Source organism: Hypomesus nipponensis, chromosome 21, assembly GCF_054491055.1.
Source record: "Hypomesus nipponensis isolate SF chromosome 21, ASM5449105v1, whole genome shotgun sequence".
Taxonomy (NCBI): domain Eukaryota; kingdom Metazoa; phylum Chordata; class Actinopteri; order Osmeriformes; family Osmeridae; genus Hypomesus; species Hypomesus nipponensis.
In genome coordinates this window covers 5751133-5772500 of record NC_140381.1, presented here as the reverse complement: position 1 = coordinate 5772500, position 21368 = coordinate 5751133, and the positions used below count along the sequence as shown (strand labels likewise).

The 21368-nt window shown below is 51.3% G+C and overlaps 3 protein-coding genes across 3 annotated transcripts in view; 2 read left to right on the top strand and 1 right to left on the bottom strand.

Moving 5' to 3' along the window:
• Positions 1 to 15978, top strand: part of ccdc88aa (coiled-coil and HOOK domain protein 88a) — a 20820-nt gene extending 4842 nt beyond the window's left edge. The window contains exons 4-28 of the mRNA XM_084685354.1: positions 373 to 442; positions 852 to 910; positions 1116 to 1199; positions 1909 to 2049; positions 2613 to 2782; positions 3932 to 4013; positions 4699 to 4857; positions 5359 to 5505; positions 5652 to 5796; positions 5953 to 6552; positions 6808 to 7013; positions 7394 to 7588; positions 7978 to 8105; positions 8330 to 8471; positions 8624 to 8797; positions 9157 to 9318; positions 9654 to 9931; positions 10195 to 10338; positions 10480 to 10666; positions 10833 to 10978; positions 11767 to 11859; positions 12078 to 12310; positions 13781 to 14023; positions 14327 to 14392; positions 14853 to 15978. Coding sequence (XP_084541480.1) covers positions 373 to 442; positions 852 to 910; positions 1116 to 1199; positions 1909 to 2049; positions 2613 to 2782; positions 3932 to 4013; positions 4699 to 4857; positions 5359 to 5505; positions 5652 to 5796; positions 5953 to 6552; positions 6808 to 7013; positions 7394 to 7588; positions 7978 to 8105; positions 8330 to 8471; positions 8624 to 8797; positions 9157 to 9318; positions 9654 to 9931; positions 10195 to 10338; positions 10480 to 10666; positions 10833 to 10978; positions 11767 to 11859; positions 12078 to 12310; positions 13781 to 14023; positions 14327 to 14392; positions 14853 to 15964 — 5166 coding nt within the window. The 3' untranslated portion in view covers positions 15965 to 15978. The remainder of the gene's footprint in view (positions 1 to 372; positions 443 to 851; positions 911 to 1115; positions 1200 to 1908; positions 2050 to 2612; positions 2783 to 3931; positions 4014 to 4698; positions 4858 to 5358; positions 5506 to 5651; positions 5797 to 5952; positions 6553 to 6807; positions 7014 to 7393; positions 7589 to 7977; positions 8106 to 8329; positions 8472 to 8623; positions 8798 to 9156; positions 9319 to 9653; positions 9932 to 10194; positions 10339 to 10479; positions 10667 to 10832; positions 10979 to 11766; positions 11860 to 12077; positions 12311 to 13780; positions 14024 to 14326; positions 14393 to 14852) is intronic.
• Positions 15979 to 16031: 53 nt separating this feature from the next.
• On the top strand, positions 16032 to 18623 carry mettl26 (methyltransferase like 26). The gene is made up of 7 exons (XM_084685355.1): positions 16032 to 16111; positions 17001 to 17223; positions 17458 to 17620; positions 17734 to 17793; positions 17897 to 17964; positions 18089 to 18167; positions 18265 to 18623. The coding sequence occupies exons 2-7, from the start codon at positions 17030 to 17032 to the stop codon at positions 18319 to 18321; spliced, it is 621 nt and encodes a 206-aa protein (XP_084541481.1). The 5' UTR covers positions 16032 to 16111; positions 17001 to 17029; the 3' UTR covers positions 18322 to 18623.
• Positions 18624 to 18675: 52 nt separating this feature from the next.
• On the bottom strand, positions 18676 to 20955 carry wfikkn1 (WAP, follistatin/kazal, immunoglobulin, kunitz and netrin domain containing 1). The gene is made up of 2 exons (XM_084685424.1): positions 20673 to 20955; positions 18676 to 20551 (listed from the first exon to the last, which is right to left on the bottom strand). The coding sequence occupies exons 1-2, from the start codon at positions 20943 to 20945 to the stop codon at positions 19019 to 19021; spliced, it is 1806 nt and encodes a 601-aa protein (XP_084541550.1). The 5' UTR covers positions 20946 to 20955; the 3' UTR covers positions 18676 to 19018.
• Between the last annotated feature and the right edge of the window lie 413 nt (positions 20956 to 21368).

The window sequence follows — 21368 nt, the reverse complement described above, 5'->3', positions numbered from 1 at the left end:
GATCAATTAAACATCATCATTACCATGCCACACACACAACACACACACACACACACTATACACCCACTTTAACCTCCTCAACAGTCCCCAAACGAAAACAAGAAGGCAACAGCAGTAACAAAAAAAAAAGCCCTTTAGCCATTATGTCCGCTTTCCATCTGCAGGCATCCATGCTGCATTTGTCTAAGGGGAGCGCTAGCCAGCTATACATACATAACCTTTATTCCTGAGCTAGCTCTGGCTGGACCCCAAACAGCCGTCTTTGTGCTCCCGTCTCCCCAATGGAAAGTCCCTTTATCTGCCTGCTCTCCTCCTCCTCTTCACCCCCCCCCCCCCTCCCTTCTTCTCATCGCTCTTTCTTTCCCTCCGTAGGAGAATCTGAGGCAATTGATCATGATCCCCCCTCCTAATGTGCTGCTGCTTGGGAAGTCACCTCACTCGGGTAGGTCTGCTCTCTGACAAAGCCGTCCTCTTCTCTGGCCTCTTCATTTCACTGCTGGTCGTCCATGTCGAGGAAGAATCAGAACTACTGTATGATTCCACTGCGATACGATTGCCGTGAAGGGGGATGGTTTTCCTTCAGCACTGTGTTTGGTAGTGAGAGGTGTGTGATTGAGATTGGTTTGTACTTGTTGATTCTCTCCACTCAAATCAGTCTTCGAACGAGGATGTGCTTACCCAGTACTGACTCACCCTTTTCACTCCCCATCAGGGTGAAATGCTTGGGTGGCATTGAGGGACTGGGAGGGCTCGGGCGTAGCCTGAGCCTAATTCACCACACCACCTTTCCAGTTCCAACCTCACTCTGCCCTTTTATCTCTCACTTCCAATTGTTTTTGTTTTTTTGTCAGAGCAAGGCCTGGAGGAGATGAAGAAGGTGTTGCTGTTGCTGTTGGGGTGTGCTGTCCAGGTGAGTGTGTGTGTTTTGGGGAAGGTGGGGTGGGGCGGGGATGCCGTGTGTCATTGTGAGTGTGTGTTTGTTTGTGTTTTTAATTCCAATATTAAGATTGGGGGAACCTTAGTTTCACCCCACTAACAGGATGTCCGCTCCCCAGGCTATCCAGACTCATTTCCACCCTAATCTCTCTTTCTCTCTCGCTCCCCGTCTTTCTTAGTGTGAGAAGAAAGAGGAGTACATTGACCGGATCCAGACACTCGACTTCGACACCAAAGCTGCCATAGCAGTGCACATTCAAGAGGTATATAACAAACACTCTGTCTGTCTGTCTGTCTGTCTGTCTGTGTGTGTGTGTGTGTGTGTGTTCCTTAGTTTTTCTCTTTCGAAATCCTTCTCCTCAGTGGTGGAACATGCTGGAGGGTGACCTATGCTCACAGCAATCATTTACGTTTCATGTTTCACGCTCACTTTCATGTCCTCTGTGCAGGCTCATAAATACCATTTCTAAACAGATATTTCTCCAGTTGCACATAAGGAGAACCAAACAATTTCCCTGAGGTAAACAAGATCACATGGAGTTAAAGTCATAATGGGCTGAAAATGGAATTGGAATGCTCTGGAACGAACAGTGTGTATGAAACAATACATGCTCACAGAGTTTGGAGGTCTGTAGTACTTCAACAGACTGCCAAGTTTGGATCTGTAAATGAAGTGTGTCAAAAGAGACACTCCCGCACTGTTGTCGTGGTCACAACAGCGTAAACAAACAGTGTTCCAAACATTGTACCTTGACATGCTGTTTTTGAAGATCTAGGTTGTTTGGAAAGATTGCGAGATTCAGTCTTTCTTCAACTGTGGCTGTTCAATCCAATTATATCATCAGATTACACACACAACCGATATCGTTTGATTAGGTAATCCCAACGCTTATCAAACACTGTATATGGAGTTTCTCTTTAGTACTTTGACATCTTCCCCTCCCTCCCCACCCTCCAATCTTGTCCAATCAGGTGACCCACTGTGAGGACAGCGTTCTGGACCTCCACTGGCTAGAGGCCAGTGGCCTTCACCCAGACGACCTGGAGACGGTGTCCAGGAACATGGCTCTCCACCTCAGACGGCTGGTGGAGCAGAGGGACTCACAGCTGGAGGTACAGACCCCGACACAGCCGCCCACGCAGAGTAGGAGCGTGTTAGTAGTGAGGGAGTCAGGTGGCTGAGCGGTCAGGGAATCGCGCTAGTAATCTGAAGGTCGCCAGTTTGATGCCCGGCTGAGACAATTGATGTTGTGTCCTTGGGCAAGGCACTTCACCCTACTTGCCTCGGGGGAATGTCCCTGTACTTACTGTAAGTCGCTCTGGATAAGAGCGTCTGCTAAATGACTAAATGTAAATGAAGTCAAGAGATGCAAGCCCCGGAACTGCAGGGGATCGTTCAGATGTCTTGAGATGGAATCTGTGTGAAATTTAGACCCTCAAGGACATCAAAAGGTGTCCTGCACTGTCAGTGGTTGAGAAGGCGATTGAAAGACCTTGAGAGTGTGTCGCAACGCTAAAGGCAGCGTTGTCGTGTCAGACGTTTGACGGCACTGTAGAAGTAAATGATTAGCTCTCTGTCCTAGTCTGACCTATGAAACGTTGGGGAGGCAGTAGACGAGATGTCAGGTGTTTCTGTGTCTCCCCCCACCCCCTACCCCCCCACCCCCCCACCCCAGTCCATAGTGGAGCTCATGCTGGACAGGGAGAGCCCCCCGCCCTCCCCTCCAGAAGCCCAGTCCCCCAGCGAGGGTCCCAGCGTGCACCAGCAGCAGGCCGGCGCCCATCAGCACCTGGCTGTGGAGCTAGCCGACGCCAAGGCCAAGATCAGACGCCTGCGACAGGAGCTGTGAGTGGAGGACACACACACACACACACTTGTACTACACGCACACACACATGCATACTCATGCACACACACACACACACTCTTCTTTGGTCCAGATTTACTTTACACATACTTTTTTTACACACAGTTTTTTTCCTGTGAGCATGGTTCAAGTGTGAGCCAACCGTGACATGGTGCCAATACGGGGTGGAGGAGAGAGAGATACGGATTGTCACACACACGTACACACATTACACACACTCACACACATACACACACACAGGATAAGATGCCTAGGGGGAGTTTGGCCCAGATTACGACAAGCCTTGGCAGGATCTATGGACTTGCAACATTATTGACCCACATCGACCATCCACTATGTACGCTAAACACACCCACCCACACACACACTCTCTCTCACACACACACACACACACACACACACTCACACACTCACATACCACCACTACCACAAGCACCACAATCCCCATTGAACTCACCCATCCCTCCCTGCATCCATCCATCCTTCCATCTCGCTCATTGTCTGAGCATGGATGTGCTGACTCTGTCCCGGGGCTGTGCAATATCATAAAGCAACCCTCCACGGCATGACTTTGCGCTTTTCAATAGCAACAGCGCAGCACAGTGCTCGTGCTTTGTATGGGAAATGCAATAGCTCTAGGAAGAAGTACATTCTTGTCAACCCAATGATAGATCTGGCAAAAACAACACGGATAATGGAAGCTCTCGGCTGTGAGGGGATGAAGGCCGGTCACGCATAGCAGGATGAAGCGGGAGAGACATGCTTCTCAGAGAAGATGAGGGTTTAGACAGGGAGGAATGGTGTGTGCGTGTGTGTGTGTGTATGTGTTTGTGGGTGGGTGGGTGAAATCTGTCCAGCTTAGCTATCAAGTGCTTGTCATCCAATATCTGTCATCCACTGGAAAACACGAAACGACTCACTTTGTGATATGAATAGGATGGGGTTGTGGGATTATGTGTGTGTGGGTGTGTGTTTGCTTTTGCATATGTGTCCATTGTCAGCATGCTTCGCTGTGTGACAATATACAGTGTGTGTGTGTGAATATAACTAACGTATTCAAACCACGCATACCAGATAACTCTCTCTCTCTCTCCCTCCATCTCCATCCCTCCATCCCCCCGTTCCAGAGAGGAGAAGAGCGAGCAGGTGCTGGACTGCAGACAGGAGCTGGAGAACACAGAGGCTGATCTAAAGAGGCTTCAACAGGAGGTAGACCAGTCGGGGTAGCTTTATCTAGCATCTTCTTGCAGTAGTAACGGCATCCAGACTATTAGGTGGACCCAGGCTGGTCCCAGTATGTCGCCCGTCCAGTGTCACTCCCCCGCTGGGCGGCTCACTAAACACGACCCCTCTCCCTCCCTGGAGGTGACCTTGTACCCTTAACTCTTACTGACACACATCGACCCCCTTATCTGTACCATCGAGATTAACACAGAGATTAATGTACATTGTAGTTTAGTTTAGATGTGGGCTTAGTGACAGTGGCCGATCTCTTCTCCTGTGGGACAACACGAAAGCTTAATGTGGATTTGCGCGCCAGGTTTTTGACTCGGTGTTTCATGTGAAAGTACAATGTTTAGTTCATCATTGAGCCTGTATCAGAGTGTGAATTATACAATGACAATCTGGGGAGGACGACTTCTTCTCCAGGCCGTAAAATAATATTTACGATTAGAGGTAAGAACGATATATAAATGTATCGACACCCCCCCCCCCCCCGACCTGTTTTTTTTTAATCTCTTTTGAGGGAGTCAAACCCTTCCTTAATCCGAACCCTGTCCTGTATTTCATAGGTATGTTTTGTTTTTTCCAAGTTGTTTTCTTTTTTTTCCTTTTGAGAAGCAATCCTTTGGCTCTCATGCCTACGTCCTCACCTGCGGGTGTTTTTCCCCAGAATGCGTCGTTGCTGGCGGACGCGCGGGCGGCGCGCACCTACCGCGACGAGCTGGACGCCCTGAGGGAGAGGGCCATCCGGGCGGACAAGCTGGAGAGCGAGCTGGGCCGCACCCGGGAGAAACTGCACAACATGGAGTTCTACAAGACTAAAGTGGAGGTAGGGCATGGAGGGAGGCAGTCTGGAGGCAGGCTTGCTAATGGAGGTGTGGAGGGAAGCAGTCTGGAGGCAGGCTATGCTAATGGAAGTCGGGTGGCTTAGCGGTTAGGAGTCGGGCTAGCAATCAGAAGGTTACCGGTTTAAATCCCGGCCGTGCCAAATTACATTGTGTCCTTGGGCGAGGCACTTCACCCTACTTGCCTCGGGGGGGAATGTCCCTGTAATTACTGTGAGTCGCTCTGGATAAGAGCGTCTGCTAAATGTGAATGTAAATGTAATGCTAATTGGGGTGTAGAGAGAAGGCATGCTGGGCAGCGCTGACTCAGTGGGACGTCTGTGTTTGAATGTTTTCAAACCAAGTCACTCGTCATTATCCAAACGTCATCAAATGTCGGAGGATGATGCTGTGTTTCCGCCTCATAAATGCCAGTGGTTATGTGTTGTAACCGGATGTGTGTGCGTGTGCGTGTGTGTGTGTGCGTGTGTGTGTGCATCTGCCAGGAGCTGAAGGAGGACAACCAGGTTCTGTTGGAGACCAAGGCAGTGTTGGAGGAGCAGGTGGAGGGCTGGCGCACACGCTCAGACAAGCTGCACCAGCTGGAAAAACACAGTCTGCTGCTGAAGGCCCGGATCCACGACATGGAACAGGTAGGCTTTCTGACCGTCTAACAACCAGAGTAAACAAAGAGTTTTGGGTTCAAATATCCAGAGCAGTTTGCCACTTCACCCCTACCTTCCAGTTAGGGTTTTGAATTTCTGTCTCACTCTTCCTCTCACCCTCTCCTCTCCCGCAGGAGAAGGAGGTGGACAGGAGGCGTGTAGAGGAGCTGCAGGAGGAGAACCTGGCTCTGTGTCTGGCCCAGAGGAGGAGCATGGAGGAGTCCCAGCATCTGGGCTGGGAGCTGGAGCAGCTCTCCAAGAGCCCTGACAACACAGAGAGTAAGGTTCTGATCCGGTCTGGTCCGATCCAGTCTGGTTCAGTGTAAACCTGTTAACACACAACATCAAGTCGTTAAACTGTATAGTTTACCGGCTACTTAAAAAGACATCATTTTGAAAGACGAACATAAGTGTGATGTGTGTTTGTGTGCGCAGGTCAGAAGTCCCTGAGCGAAGAGGTGAGCGAGAAGACCAGGAGTCGTCTGCTGAAGCTGGAGAAAGAGAACCGCAGCCTGCTCAGGACCATCGAGGACCTGAAGGCCGTCTGCGGCCTCCGAACGCACCACGACCACAACCACCCCGCAGCGCACATCCACAGCTCCGCGCAGAGCACATCCTCCTTTGAGCATCCCCTGCTGGGCCGAACCAAGACAGGGGACAGCGCCGCCATGGACGACAGCGACTCGTCGCTTTCCTACACGTCGGCGCTTCAGCACGCCCACGGCGACGAGTCCGAGGCAGAGATCGCCCGGCTGGAGAGGGAGAGCGAGACCCTGGAGGAGAAGATGGACCCTCGGGAGCAGGAGAAAGGTCACCTGGAGAAGAAAGGGGACCTGAAAGACCTGACCTCCGACCTGGAAGAGCCAGAGAGAGGCTCTCCTCACTGCTCGCCCTGTCCCAAGAACAGCAGCCCTGTCTGGGGCAGCTTGGCGAGCCGCTCGCCCTACTCCTCCAAGCACACGGAGCGTCTGCAGGCCAAGTGCGGCGTGCTGGACACGGAGAACCAGCGCTTACAGGCTGCCCTGGATAACACTGGTGGGTTTCTAGAGGACGGATGAAGTATAGCACTACTCACGTTCACTTTTCGTAATCGAGCGCAGTGATTCCCAACCCTGGTCCTCAAGGCACCCTATCCTACCTGTTTTAGATGTTTCTCTGCTCCAACACAGCTGATTCAAATGAATGGTCATAAGCAGGCTTCTGCAGAGCTGGACCCATTCATTTGAATCAGGTGTGTTGGAGCAGGGAAACATCTAAAACATGTCTCCTGGTTCCCTCCCTCCGGGCCAGGTCGTAAGCTCCAGCGCGTGGAGGCGGAGGTGCAGGAGCTGGAGGCGGAGAACCAGGCCCTGCAGGCGGGGCTGGAGGAGCTCCGGATCTCCTCCCGGAGGCTGGAGCAGCTGGAGGTGGAGAGCCGCATCCTGGAGGTGGAGGCCTCGGGCCTGGAGAGGGACAAGAGGAGGCTGGAGAAGGACAACCGCAGGCTCAAGCAGCAGGTCAGCGGTGGGGGTGGTGGTGGTGGAGGAAGTGGTGATGGAGGAAGTGGTGGGGTGGAGGGTGGTGGAGGAGGAAGTGGTGGAGCAGGAAGTAGGGGTGGTGGTGGTAGAGTAAGTGGGGGTGGAGGAAGTGGGGGTGGAGGAAGTGGGGGTGGAGGAAGTGAGCGTGGAGGAAGTGGGGGTGGAGAAAGTGAGGGTGGAGGAAGTGGGGGTGGAAAAAAAGTGAGGGTGGAGGAAGTGGTTGGGTCAGAGTCTTCTGCAGATGGGTTTGCCGTCGGTTGCCGTCGGTAGCCACACGAGTCCATGGTGCCGTTGAGCAAGGAAGCAAATCCAGATCGTCAGAACAACAGTCTGACTGTGTCCCGTTCCGACCCCCCCAGGCAGAGATCCAGGACGCCACTCTGGATGCGGCCAACGTGCGCGTGGCCAGCCTGGAGCGAGAAGCCCGCGCCCTGGGCAAGGAAGCGGAGGGCCTGAGGGAGACGGCCGACAGGGTGAAGGCCCTGGAGAGGGACAACAGGGAGCTGGCCAAGCAGAACGCCATCGACCAGAGAACCCTGGCCACGCTCAGAGAGGTCAGGGGGCCGGGGCTGGTTAAAGGGATAGTTCGCTTGAATGAGAGGCCGGCTTTGCTGTGTCACGTCAGGGGTGTCTTGATGAGATGTGAGGGTTTGAGATATAAAATCGGGATGTAAAATGTTTTGTTTCTTCTCTTGAGATTTCTCCATTGTTAAAGCTACAGTAACATTTCCTGATGACTCATTGCGCTGAAAGGACAAAGTGGATAAACATGAATAAAACATTTTCCTTCTGAAAAGTGACCTCAGATGCTCCAACTGATTGTTAGGGTTGTGTGTGTGTGTGTGTGTGTGTGTGCGCGGGCATGTGTGTGTGTGTGTGTGCGCGGGCATGTGTGTCTGTGTGTGTGTGTGTCTGTGTGTGTGTGTGTGTGTTGGTGTTGTAGGAGTTGGTGAGTGAGAAGCTGAAGAGCCAGCAGAGAGAGAATGAGCTGGAGAGGCTGGCCCACCAGCTGGAACTGAAGGTGTTCAACCTGGACTCTCCAGCCAGCGATGAGGAGACCTCAGAGAGCAGGTAGAGATACAGTCTGCACAGACTCCCTCCAACTGGTTCAAAGCTTTAGAGCTATGGCTGTGAGATGTGGATACTGAATAATATAACTGAAAAATAATGATATCTTATAATATTTTGAAAAATTCTCCATATTTATTTTCGAGCAATAAAGCTAAACAAATTCTTCAGTAAATGTTACAGGGTTCTTGAATAGGCCAATACAATTGTGCTCTTCCACCCCCCAGTAGGTTCAAGATGCTGGAATCGGAGCTGGAATCTTCCCTGAAGAGGTCCCTGCAGATCAAGGAAGACAAGATGGCCGCCCTCGAGGCTCGTCTGCAGGAGTCCTCCACCCTCAACCAGCAGCTCCGCCAGGAACTCAAGACTGTGAGGGCTTTTCACATTCAACATTTCTCAACCTCGAGAAATGTTTTAAAGAGGCTCTTAACATTAAAGAAGTGAAGATTTGTCTGTCCCTACCCAGAAAAGGAACAATAAAACACTGTCTGACCTTTGACACCTCTGTGTCTCTTCCAAAGGTGAGGTTGAACTACGAGGCGCTGCAGCAGAGAAACGAGGAGGAGCGGGCGGACGCTTGCTCCGCCCCCCAGAGGGAGAGTGGCAGGGCTCCCAGCGAATGGCAGCGGGAGAGCCAGGAGGCCACCAGGGAGCTGCTGCGGGTGAAGGACCGCCTCATCGAGGTGGAGAGGAACGTGAGTGGACAAGAGTAATACTGGATCAGCTAGAAGGCCAATCAGAGTGTTAACACACAGTTTAGCTACACCTGTTCACTTTTCTCCTCCCTCCATCCATTCTACTACTTTTTCATGTTCTTGTAGTGTTTGTAGGATTGCCTGTTTCGTTACGCAAGACAGTGACAGTGAACTGGAACCCGAATCAGTCTATAAACCAGTTCACAGTGAACTGCAACCAGTTCAGGAACAATGTGGGTCAACATACTGAGTAATCATGTATTGATCCTGGCCCTCTCTTGTCACCCACCCACCCCTTCCCCCCACCCTCTCTCTCTCTCTCTCTCTCTCTCTCTCTCTCTCTCTCCCCCCTCCCCCAGAACGCCACCCTGCAAGCGGAGCGCCAGGCGCTGCAGGCCCAGCGGGCTCAGCTGGAGGCCCAGTCCGAGGGGCTGCAGGCCCAGATCCTGGCCCTGCAGAGGCAGACCGCCTCGCTGCAGGAGAACAACACGGCGCTGCAGACGCACAACGCCAACCTGCAGGTGGGGCCCTCCTCACCTCGCTCCCGCTACCGCTCCTACCGGAACGTGCCGCGTCGCAGAAACACTCTGACACGCTTACACACCTGACCTGACCGTACCTCACCTCACGCCTGACCTGACCGTACCTCACCTCACACGTGACCTGACTGTACCTCACCACACACCTGACCTGACTGTACCTCACCTCACCCCTGCTTTGACTGTACCTCACCTCACCCCTGACCTGACTGTACCTCACCTTACACCTGACCGTACCTCACCACACACCTGACCTGACTGTACCTCACCTCACGCCTGACCTGACCGTACCTCACCTCCCTCCCCTCTGCGCCCAGGTGGAGAAGTCCACACTGAACTCCCAGAGCGCCTCCCTGCTGGCCCAGAATGCCCAGCTGCAGAGGCAGCAGTCGGCGGCGGAGGGCGAGCGCGAGGGCGCGGCGCGGGAGCGCGAGGAGGCGCGCAGCGTCCACGAGCAGCTGCTGCGCGACCACGAGCGTCTGGCGGCGCTGCACGAGCGTCAGGCGCAGGAGTGCGAGGCGCTGATGGGGAAGCACGGCGGGCTGAAGCACGCTCACCGCAGCCTGGAGCTGGAGCACCGCACCCTGCAGGACAGGTACGCCCTCCTGGGACACATCACGTCTGGGGAAGTAGTCCTGGGAAATGACTAGTCCTGGAAAATGACGAGTACTGGAAAAAGACTAGTCCTGGAAAAAGAATAGTCCTGGGAAAAGACTAGTCCCGGAAAACGATTAGTCCTGGAAAAAGTCAAGTCTTGTGACAGTCAAATTCAAGTCATGTACAAAGTCTGTGTGCCTAAATTTGTGTTGTTGTTTGTCCTTGTGTGTGTGTGTGTGTGTGTGTGTGTGTGTGCTGCAGGTACAACACTCTGCTGCAGCAGAGAGCCAGACTGGAGGGCCTGGAGAAGGCTCTGAAGGAGGAGCAGGAGAAGATGGCCCTGGAGAAGGAGCAGCACAGGACCACCGCCTCCGAATGCTGCAGGCTCCGCGACGAGAAGGACTGGTGAGGAGGACACGCACACACACACACACACACACACACATGATATACACACGCGCGTGCGCGCACACACACACAACTACAAACACATGCAGCTCACTCATCTCATACGTAGATACTAATAATCGTCTAATAATACCTCAGGCTGAACCGGACCTACCGCCAGCTGGTGAAGGACAACGAAGAGCTCCAAGCCGACCATAAGAACCTGAAGAGCCTGCTGAACAGCACCAAGCTGGACCAGACCAGGCTGGAGTCGGATTTCTCCAAGCTCAAGGATCAGTACCAACAGCTGGACATCACCTCCACCAAGCTCACCAACCAGTGTGAGGTACAGATTGGCTTTGATTGGAATTTCAAGATTTGGATACCGAATTATGTCTTCTTCACTGTTTTCTAGTCGTCGGTAGGCCGAGTAAAATCAGTTTGTGTGGATTTTCGATTGTCATCAAATGAGCCGTGCGCTCTCAAGCTGAGGTTCCGTGTTCCGTGTGCAGCTTCTGAGACAGGTGAAGGGGAACCTCGAAGAGGAGAACCGCCATCTTCTGGACCAGATCCAGACCCTGATGCTGCAGAACCGGACCCTGCTGGAACAGACCATGGAGAGCAAAGACCTGTTCCACGTAGAACAGAGACAGTACATGTATGGAACCCTTACACGTCATCAGTGTCAACACTACAGCACTCAAGTTCTACTTCACAGTGTTCTACATACAACATTACCCATGTTGACATAGGTGTTGAAGTGCGGCTATGTGCATGTAACTCTTTCATGACAAGTCTTTACCAGGTTTCATAACTATCTCTTAAGACATCTGGAAGCATAACACTTTTTAGGAGAGTGTGTTAGGATTGCTTTGGCGAGTTATGTTGCCCCCTCTGCACCAACAACACAGACAGAGCATGCTCATCATTCTATTAAGGGGACCCAAAATATTCTGCTACTCTCTGAGCATGCCCGGTGGAGCTCCCGGTTTAGCCGAGTCGTGGATTATTGATGCTGTCTGACATAAGTGATGTGCCAGGTTTAAAAACAAAATTGACTGACCTAAAATTCTCTCTTACTCTCGTTCTCTCTTTCTCTCTTCCTCCCTCCATCTCTCTTTACTCATTGGCCTGGACCAGATGAATCTCACTGAGATATTTTATCTGTTAACAGCAAATGACTATGAAGGCAGAGTGTAAAGCATGAAAACGTTATAGCTTCATTGTTTCTCCAAAAACCACAACCTTATTGTTTTGAGATGTTAAAGGAGCAGTCTTTCAGACACTTTGACAGTTGAGCTAAATCAGACCGGTGAGTGTTTACTCTTGAATGTAAACACGTCCAGATCGCCCCTCTAACCTCTGGCTAATGCTAGCCTGGGTGTTATTTTACTGTGAGACGAGTACTGTATGTATCTCTCATTGGCTTTTGTTTCCTCCTCAAAGAGACAAACTGAACGAGCTCAGGAGGCAGAAGGAGAAGCTGGAGGAGAAGATCATGGACCAGTACAAGTTCTACGACCCGTCACCTCCACGCAGGTACCGGAAAACGCGTTCCTAACAACCGTCGTACATTACACAACCACACCGACTGCACGTTACCGCAACGTCCGACAGCCAAATTCACACAGAGTCTTTGAGCGGGGTCAATCAAAGTCGGTGGACGACAAGCGCGTTCAAGAGAACGGGCTCGAGAAGGGCACGTTCAAACGGGGGTGGGGGGATTTTCCCCTTCTCTCTCTCTTCCAACCCTCCAGGCGAGGGAACTGGATCACCCTGAAGATGAGGAAGCTGATGAAGCCTCGCAGCCGAGAGCGAGGGTCCGAGCGCTCCCCGCCCCTCACGCGCTCCGGCTCCAGGGAGGGCCCCCCCGGTGGCCCCAGCTCCTCCTCCTGCCAGGACGACGGCTCCTTCGTCGGCTCAGACGGCTCCGGGGGCTCCGCCTCCACCTCGGTGACCGACGCGCTCTCGCCGCGCCGCCGCAGCAGCAGTGAGTACAACCTCTCTGACCACACCAGGCCCGGGCCAGGCCACAATAGGCCGGGCCGAAATGGCCTAACCAATCTACGGCTGCTGTGGGCGGAGCTGTTTTCGACAGGGCCGTCCCCCCGCCGCCTCCCATTGGACAGGGAGATAGGAGGCTTTTGACATCAGCCATTGTGTCGTCATTTGAGGACGTTTCAGCAGAGAACTCTCCTATTTTTATAGATGCCTACCCCCCTCGCCCAGAGGGCAAATAATTATTATAAAAATAAATTATATCCGATATTCGAACGAAATCATTGCTTATCCCTTTCTGTCTTCCTGAATAGTCTTCTTCTGCCCATACATGCATACATGCAGTACACATATGTATACAGGATTGGATGACATGGCATGCATAAACTGTCCATGTTTGTGAACACCCAAAAACCTGGCATGTCTACCCTGCTCTCGAAGAAGTGTGCTTTCTTGCATTTCCTATGTCGGTGTTGTGCGTTCACGTGTGTTCTCTTCATTCCACTCTCTCTCTGTCTCTCTCTCTCTCTCTCTCCCTTACTCCACCCCTTCCTCCCCGTCTCCCTCCCTTGTCCCTCACTCCAATTCCTTCACCTCTGCCTCCCTCGTGTTCACACGTTCGCAAAGTGTCCGCCCTGAAAATCTTTCCCCTCATGAGGAACAGACTGAAGGACAGGGACAAAGTCAAGTCTGTCTTCCGTTCCTCCATGTGTAAGAAACGCGACACAGTCGACCAATCGGCGCCTGCCGAACCTCATCTGGGTTGTTGTTTTGGTTTTTTTGTGCTTAAACCTCATTAGCGCGCAGTGATTTCTTCCTTTTGTCGTGCCATGGTTGCTATTCACAGACTAGCTCGGCATAGTTTGCAGGGATTTAGCTCTTTTAATCACTTTTCGCTAGCGATCATTCATGGCGGCATTCCTGCATACCATTATCAGTGCTAAAATGCAGCTACTGTATGAAGGTCAACTGTCATAGCCATACCCTTCTGACATGAAAATCACACAACTAGACCATCCACCATCCAATGTCTATTATATTATCATCTATACAGACGCGATATCTAAATGTCTGTGTGTTCAGAAATATTTGACTGTATCTGCCCTCTGCATAACTATAGACTAACAGCATATGGAGAGCAGTTGGTTTGAAGGTTGCAACACAGCACAGTCCACTCAGAGGTCAGGGGAATACTGCATTGCAGGAGTGCCTCAGAACTGCATGTGCTTCTGTTTCCCTGGGACCAGCTAGCCAGGGGACACAGAGGGGCAAGCCTTACAGATGGGATATGGTGTTCGTTTATTTATGTAATACCGTATTTGTCTCAATGGGATAACCTGAAAAGGGACAGGGGTGGGGGAGAGAGGACGTTTTTAAAGGAAGCCACTCTGCATACTCAAATTCAACTCATTTCTCACTACTTCACTCCTCCCTCCTCACCCCCCCCCCCTCCTCCTCCAAGCCCTTAATGACCTGATGGACACTACGGCCCTGGCCGTGGACCAATGGGGTGCCAGCTCAGAGCAGCTGGAGGGGGAGGGGTCAGAGGGCGAGGAGGACGGGAAGGAGACGTTGACCTCTTCCTCCCTCACCTCCTCCATCTTGTCCATCATCCATCCTCATCACTCCGTCACCACCACACCCTGCCATCTCACCACCAACAACCCATCAGCTGTGCCCGAATGTTCTGAGTTCTGGGTGTCAGGTACATGCAGCGTTCTGAATACCGTTCCATTGGCTAACCTTTTCATGTTCCGTTTCGTCATTGTATTGTTACATTCCCGCAATTATTCCTTTTTATCTGTTGAGTATCTTATTAACATTTGTTTGCAGCAGGGATTGTTTTTTGAGGCGGGAATGATAACATCTCAGTTGTTCTATGGGTGCGGCTTTTTCCTCTTGCTTTTAACCAGAATCATGAAATAGCTACACCTCTGCATTCCTCCACACCCATCAGGCGGGGTGTCAATCTCTGACCTCTGACCCCTGACCCCATTCTGCTCCACAGACAAGGATTCTAATGACAGCGCCGTCCCATCTGGCTTCGACGACAACGATGACTTACAGAACCACGGTGAGCAATTAGACTGAGTGATTATTACGGGGGATTCGCCATGGCGATACAGATGAATAAAGCAGCAGCACGGGAATTAGGATGTAAATCCATCCATCCAGCATAAACATGGCCTTGATTCAGATTAATCTCTGTTTTTCCAGAGTAGTCACCGGCAATATGAGCGGCTTTGCAATGTTTCCACCTGTTGGCAAAGACATGTCATTACACTGGTTTTATTATGGCACAAAGGTTTCTTGTTAAATATGGCATTACAAAATGGCATGTCAAGGATATAATCTCACATGCAGTTCACAGATAATAAAACGCAGTCATGATTGGGATGTATAATCCCTGAATAAATAACCGAATAGCTTTTTCTCTTTCTTGCCTCACTCATCCAGGTCTGAATTCAGACACAATCAGGATATTTCAAAATCAGGGACAACAACATAACAACCTTTCCCCCTGGTTTCTCCAGGTTTGAATGGCGTGGGCAGTCGTGCCCAGAGCGAGAGCAGCGGTGAGTTCAGCCTCAGCCTGGACAACGAGCCCTGGTCCAACGGAAGCAGCCCCATCCAGCCCCCTCCCTCCCGCCGCTCCTCCTCCTGCCAGCCCCCCAGCGACACCTCCACCCCCCGAAACGGACGCCCGGCACCCAGGGACAAGGCGTCCGAGGGCTCCTCCCTGCCCATGGCCATCCCCACCACCAGCACGCCTGGCGTGAGCCACTCCGCGCACAAACCAAGAGAGGCGGGAAACGGGGACGTCTGGCCGTGCCGGAGGAGCGTCATCCGGAGGGGCTCGGGCGGGAAGATCGCCCGCCGCTTGTCCGCCGTCGAGACGCTCGGCGGCAAACCGGTTGAAGGACCTCCGGGGGCGAGCCGACCGGAGCAGACCCCCCGAGCCTCCGCCTGCTCCCCGATCACGGTCCTCTACGTCCAGGGTAAGTCGTCCTCAGCGTCGGGCTGCCTCAACTGCTTCTCCGTCCCGCTGGGGAAAGACGTGCGTCTGAGGGGGCCGCGGCCCCCGTCCACCCTGCCCCGGGCCAGCAGCGTCATCTCCACGGCCGAGGGGTCCTCGCGGCGCTCCAGCGTCAACAGCGACTGCAGGGTGGGGGCGGGGGCCAAGATCGACCTTGCGGTCTCACCGGCCGACGGCATTCAAGAGATTGAGGATTGCGGCGAGGATTCAGCCAATCGGGACGCGCGACAGTATACGGGTTTGAAAGAGCCCGTGGCGCCAGTCAAGCCCCCCAGAGACCCAGCTGTGGCCGCAGCAGAATCTGAACTCAAGACTTCCTGTGTGGAGTCTTTGTTTGGCTCCCCCTTCGATTTCACCGCAGTTTTCTCTGACACAATCTTCAGCGAGGCGGCGGTCGCCACTCACGCCGAGAACCAAAAGAACCAGACGTTCCTTTCTCTGAACCCTTCCCTTGTCCGGAACATCAGCTGCCCGCCCCTGAAGCAGGAGTCCACTGACAACATGGCTCGGCCAGAAGACCAGACCCAATCTGCTCTAAACCAAAATGGCCGCCACGACTGTGAAAACGAGAGGGAGCTTACCGATGACAAGCAGTTTGTTATTGCATGAATATGATTCTGATTGAGTTATGCAAATACAAATACAGTTGCTATGCATCATTTGAATCTACTCTGAGTGAAGGAAAAGCTACATTTAAATGTTTCATTTTGTTGGGAGGGAACAACAGTACTGATTAGGTTCTTTTTAGGAGTAGATGTAAGTAGAACTCTTAACTTTTACAGTATGTATTCACAACACTGTATGTCTTTAAGATCCCTCAACTTTTAGATACAGTTTTGTACACATCAAGCACTACACCATCCTATTGTTATGGGCTTGAATCACAAGTTTAAATAAAATGTAATTGATATGGGTTTACCTTACCTTAATAGGAATACATTATTAGTAGATCATTCCTGTATTGCTATTACCTGGCTTAAGCACATTGACAATCTTACTTTGTGTATTTTAAGTTTGTTTGCCAAAACCCTTTTCAGTGTTTTAGAAAAGTATTTTTATGTATTTTATTTGTATTTATAAGCAATTTTTGAGTGCGTCCTCAATACTCAAATGCACTTGTGAGTAACCTGCTCTGTTTCAATACAGTTGGTTTTTTTTTGCCATTGTGTTATTTAGGTCTGGGAAAACTTTATCAAAACATGCTCATTAGAAACAGTGTATATGTTGTAAAATAAAACATGTATCTGAATGTATTATTTCGCTTACATTTTAAAGTGATTGCCCAGTAGAGATTTAAGGAATTAATAATAAATTAGGGAAGTTTATAATGTTAAAACGTTGTAATAATAACACGATTTTGATTGGACCCAGTTTTGTTACATAGCGACCATGTGACAAAACGAGGAAGTTCCATGGGTACGCTTGTGGTGGAAACTATTTTGTCCTGGATGGGTGGAGTGTTCGATTGATAGCCGACATAGCACTAGAAACTGGAAAACACAACGCATTCGGACTACTTCGGATTGTGAAACGTATAACCCCAGTGTTTCAATAGCAAACAACGAACGATTGCTGTTGTTACTGTACTCGCTGTGTAAGATACCTGCAGTTCGGCTGGAGTGGTTGCAACGATTATATCTTTCAGCGCGGCGAGTGTACCCGGGGTTTGGCAAGATGCTCAATGCCGCTGCTGCCGAGAGGAACAAGGAGCCCATTTTGGCGGTGCTACGGGAGTGTGTGGACACAAATAGACCATTGAACGCTCTTGAGATTTCCTCGGGTACTGGTCAACATGTCACTCACTTCGCACAATCCTTACGCAATATTCTATGGCAGCCGTCAGAATTTGATCGGCAGTCCATCGCCAGGTAATTTCAGAATGCATGCACTACCACGTACGTATTTTATATATTCAGATTTGAACTAGACGGTTCTCTCAAATGCAGAAGGTTTAGCGACAGAGTTGGCGCTTTGACAGATTGAGGAATAGTATCGGTAAGATTACAATTAAATGAAGGGCTACCCTTTCATTTGATGGACAACAGTGCAATTGTTTTCTGGTGCACGTACGCATTGAGAACCGTCTCTTTTGTCCCCTGCAGTATAGACGCGTACAGAGCACACTATAACCTGGACAATGTGAAGCCCGCCATCCACCTCGATGCCTCGCAGCCCAATGAACACTGGGCTGGGATCCAGCCCGAGTCTCTGGATCTGGTCCTTAACATCAACATGATCCACATATCTCCTATGGCCTGCACAGAGGTAAGAGGGCCCAATCCAATGAATTGAGACCATCATTTCCATGCATTTCAGATTATTATTATTTTTTGTAGCTTTTGCCGAGTGCTGTTAGTTTTCTCTTGATACCCACACAGGGGCTGTTTAAAGGAACGGGCGCCATCCTAAAACCACAAGGGGTCCTGCTGACATATGGGGTGAATATAATATTGATGAACGCGTGCAGTGTTATATGCATGTTACAACACCGTGTGATACACCCAGCTTGAGTTTGAAACGACGCTACTGCTGTGTTCGCAGCCCTATGCGGTGAACGGGCGGATCACCCCTCAGAGCAACATCGACTTCGACTGCAGTCTCCGGCAACGGTGAGGCAGGATTCCATTGGCGGCAAAAAGTGTGAACGAGAGTGAGGGGGACATCTTGACATCAGTTGAGAGTAGCTACTCACATGTTTCCCTCCCTCTCTTTCTGTCTTTATGTTGGTTCAAGGTGCCCTGACTGGGGTCTCAGAGATGTATCCCTGCTCAGTTCATTAGCACAGAAGAGTGGCCTGTTTCTGGAGAAAGTGGTAAGGCCTTTCTAAACAAGTGCGGCACAAGAACGTGCGAATGTGTGTGTTTGTTACTTCCAAGGTGCCAGATTGTGACTGGTTTCTACCTGTTTAGGTTGACATGCCTGCAAACAACAAGTGTCTTCTGTTCCGGAAGGAAAGCTTGGTGTGAAGAATCTGCTATTGTTCCTTTTGTTGATGCCACCTCAATCTGAGATTCTATTCCAGCTAATCACCATGCATTACTATGTCACTTCCTGCTCAGGATGACCAAGAATGAACATTTGACCAGTTATTTAAACTAACTTGACCTATGACTTTATCCATATCCACTCTAGTTTAGTTTGGTCCCAATATCCTCCATTCCTTAGTATTCACATTTCATAGAATACACTTGTGCACAGATTTTATACTTTGTATAACTTCAAACTGTATGGCTCACTCTTGTGCTTGAATAAAAATTAATACAAACAAGCATTCACAATTATATTTTCTACTTCATACAAGAGTAAAAAAATGGGTTTTATTTTTGTGATACAACTTAATGGTTTAAAGAACAGGGATATTTACAATGAAAGGGAATGCTTTACCAAATGCTCTGTTGAGATTCTTCACAGTTGGTTATACATAAACACTTCTTTTAGTGAAATGTAATACAAACACTTAGCACACCAACAGAAAAACCCTCACCATGACTCACCATAATATTACTCTATTGGCAGTACTGGAAGGTCAGTACGTGGCTACGTCCGTATGAGACGATCCACAACCTTACACATGATGCATCCGGCAACTAATAACATCATTTACAATGACGTCATTTTACAACAGTTATGATAACCCCCCCCTGTCGTCAAAAGTGACCAGCATCAGTCCTGAAACCTGTGGAGCATTTGGCAGGTCTTCTTCCCTATCACCTCCCGGATCTTCTTCAGCCTCCGGTCAGTGATGGGTCTGACGTAGCTGTCTGGCTGGATCACGGCCATGCCGTCCTGCACTTCCCCCATCACCACCAGCAGGGGGCCCTCCTCCATGGTGATGTTGGGACAGGGGCAGCCCCAGTCTATCTTAGCCAGCGTCACCTCCAGGTGCCTGGTGTTGAAGAAGGCCAAGCCCATCTTCTCGTCACGCAAGACCTCGTCCAGGCTGAAGCGGGCAATCCCAGAGTCCAGGTCCTCGATGAGCTCTGTCAGTCGGCCCACGATGGCAAAGTCGCTTCGGCAGAGGCTGGGCACCATCTTGCCCTTGACGCGGCAAGTCTTGCAGGGCCGGCTCTTGGCGTGGGGGCAGCTGGCCTCGCACTCCTTCTTGCTGCGGAAGCTGTTGGCGTTGCCGTGGCAGCCGCCGTAAGCGAAGGCCTGGCACTGTTTGGAGAGGGAATTCCAGGCCCAGCGGCCCTGCCACGACTTGCAGGGGCCCTGGACGGCGGGCAGGGAGCATGTGCCGGCGCCCTCCCGCTGGCACGACGCCCGGCACTCTTCGTACGTCTGGAAGCGGTTGCGGCCGTCCTCGCAGCCGTTGTTGCCGAACGCCACGCAGGTGGCCTGCTTGCTGTCGTAGTACCAGTCCACCTGGCGCTCGCCGCCGCAGTCTCGCCGGTCTACCTCCGCCAGGCAGTCGGCGGGCGAGAACGGACGCCCCATGGACATCCCCAACTCCGGGTCCTCGGAGAAGTCGTCGTCGGCGCGCCGGACGACCGACAGGGGGTAGTCGGCGCGCAGGGCCCCGCCGCTGTTGCGGGCGATGCAACTGTAGATGCCTGTGTCCCACACCTGGGCGTTGTAGATGACCAGCTGACCGATGTTGGTGATGACCACGTTGCCGTACATCCGGTCGGGGCGCATCACCAGGCGCTCCTTGCGATCGGTCTGCTTCTCCCAGGTGACGTCGGGCCGCGGCGCCCCCATGACGTCGCAGTGGAAACTCACGGTGCCGCCCACGTAGATGGACTGGTGGCTGGGGTTGGAGAAGAGCGTAGGGGGCATGGGGTCCTCCAGGGGGGAGCTTGGGGTGGGGTTGGCCGTGGTGTCCTGTGGCAGAGGGCTGGCTTGGGGCCCGGCCAGGTAGAAGCGGCAGGTGACCACCGTGATGGTCACCCCTCGTGCGCAGGCCTCGGCGTCCATGTAGCAGCGGTTGAAGTAGGTGAGGCCGTCGGAGGCGCAGGTGAAGCTGGGCTCCTTCTCGCAGCGGTCCTGACACTTGCAGATGGGCTGGCCCTCCCAGATGTCACAGGTGGCCCCCTGCTGGCTGCAGATGAAGCCCTGGCAGGTGGCAACTGAGACCTGGTCTTCTCCACGCTCCAGGCCGTCCGGCTCGGCTGGTGTGCCATCAGAGAACCGTGCAGCCACACAACTATTGAGGCCACACACGTTGGTGCAGCACTTCTCAAAGTCTGCGCAGTCCTGAGGAGCAAAGATGTTGGATTTTTTTTTTTACTGGATTAAAGCATCTCCTAAATGACACAATATGTATATGTCTTTCATGGAATTTTCACAGATCATTTAACGAATAGCAACGTCTTACCTCGTCGACGTTGCATTCCCTCTCGCAGGTGCTTTGTGCATCAACCCAGAGGTTGGCATTCAGCGTGTTCGGACAAACTCCTTGATGCTTAATTTGGACTCCTGTTAAACTTGCACTCGAAGCGTCCTGGGGCAATGCCCAAACCAAAATCATGAAAACGAGAATAGTCCATCTGATTCTTCTTAATAAAAGTCCCTCTGGACTAAGTACTTTTTGCCGAGGCGCATCAATCTTCACTCCAACCTCCCAATGTCCGACACAAGTTGTATGCATTATTACTTATTTGCCATAAAACACCAGCCACCTATTATTTCCATATCTCCGTCAGTTTCTCATGAAAGCAAACTCGTTATTTCAAACCGCAGTTGTTCCGTTTGTGCGTAACCAATCTGGGAACAAGTGCCAATTTGTTGCGAGCTGAAAATAATCTCTTCTTCTCAAATTGCAGATGAATAAACCATTATCCAGCAACATCTACCCACTCGAATACAACGACCGAAGAAGCCTACTTCAAAGTAACAAATACAAAAAAAACAGGATACAATTGTAGCTCGATATTCTTTAAAAAATGACTTAAAACTTAATGTCGAAGCTTCAATTTGCTCCAAACCAAACCTAAAACGTGTCTCTGCATTCGTGCAAAAGCAGACGTGCACAAAGAAAGAGAAACGCAATATCGGTGAGTGTGAATGGAGG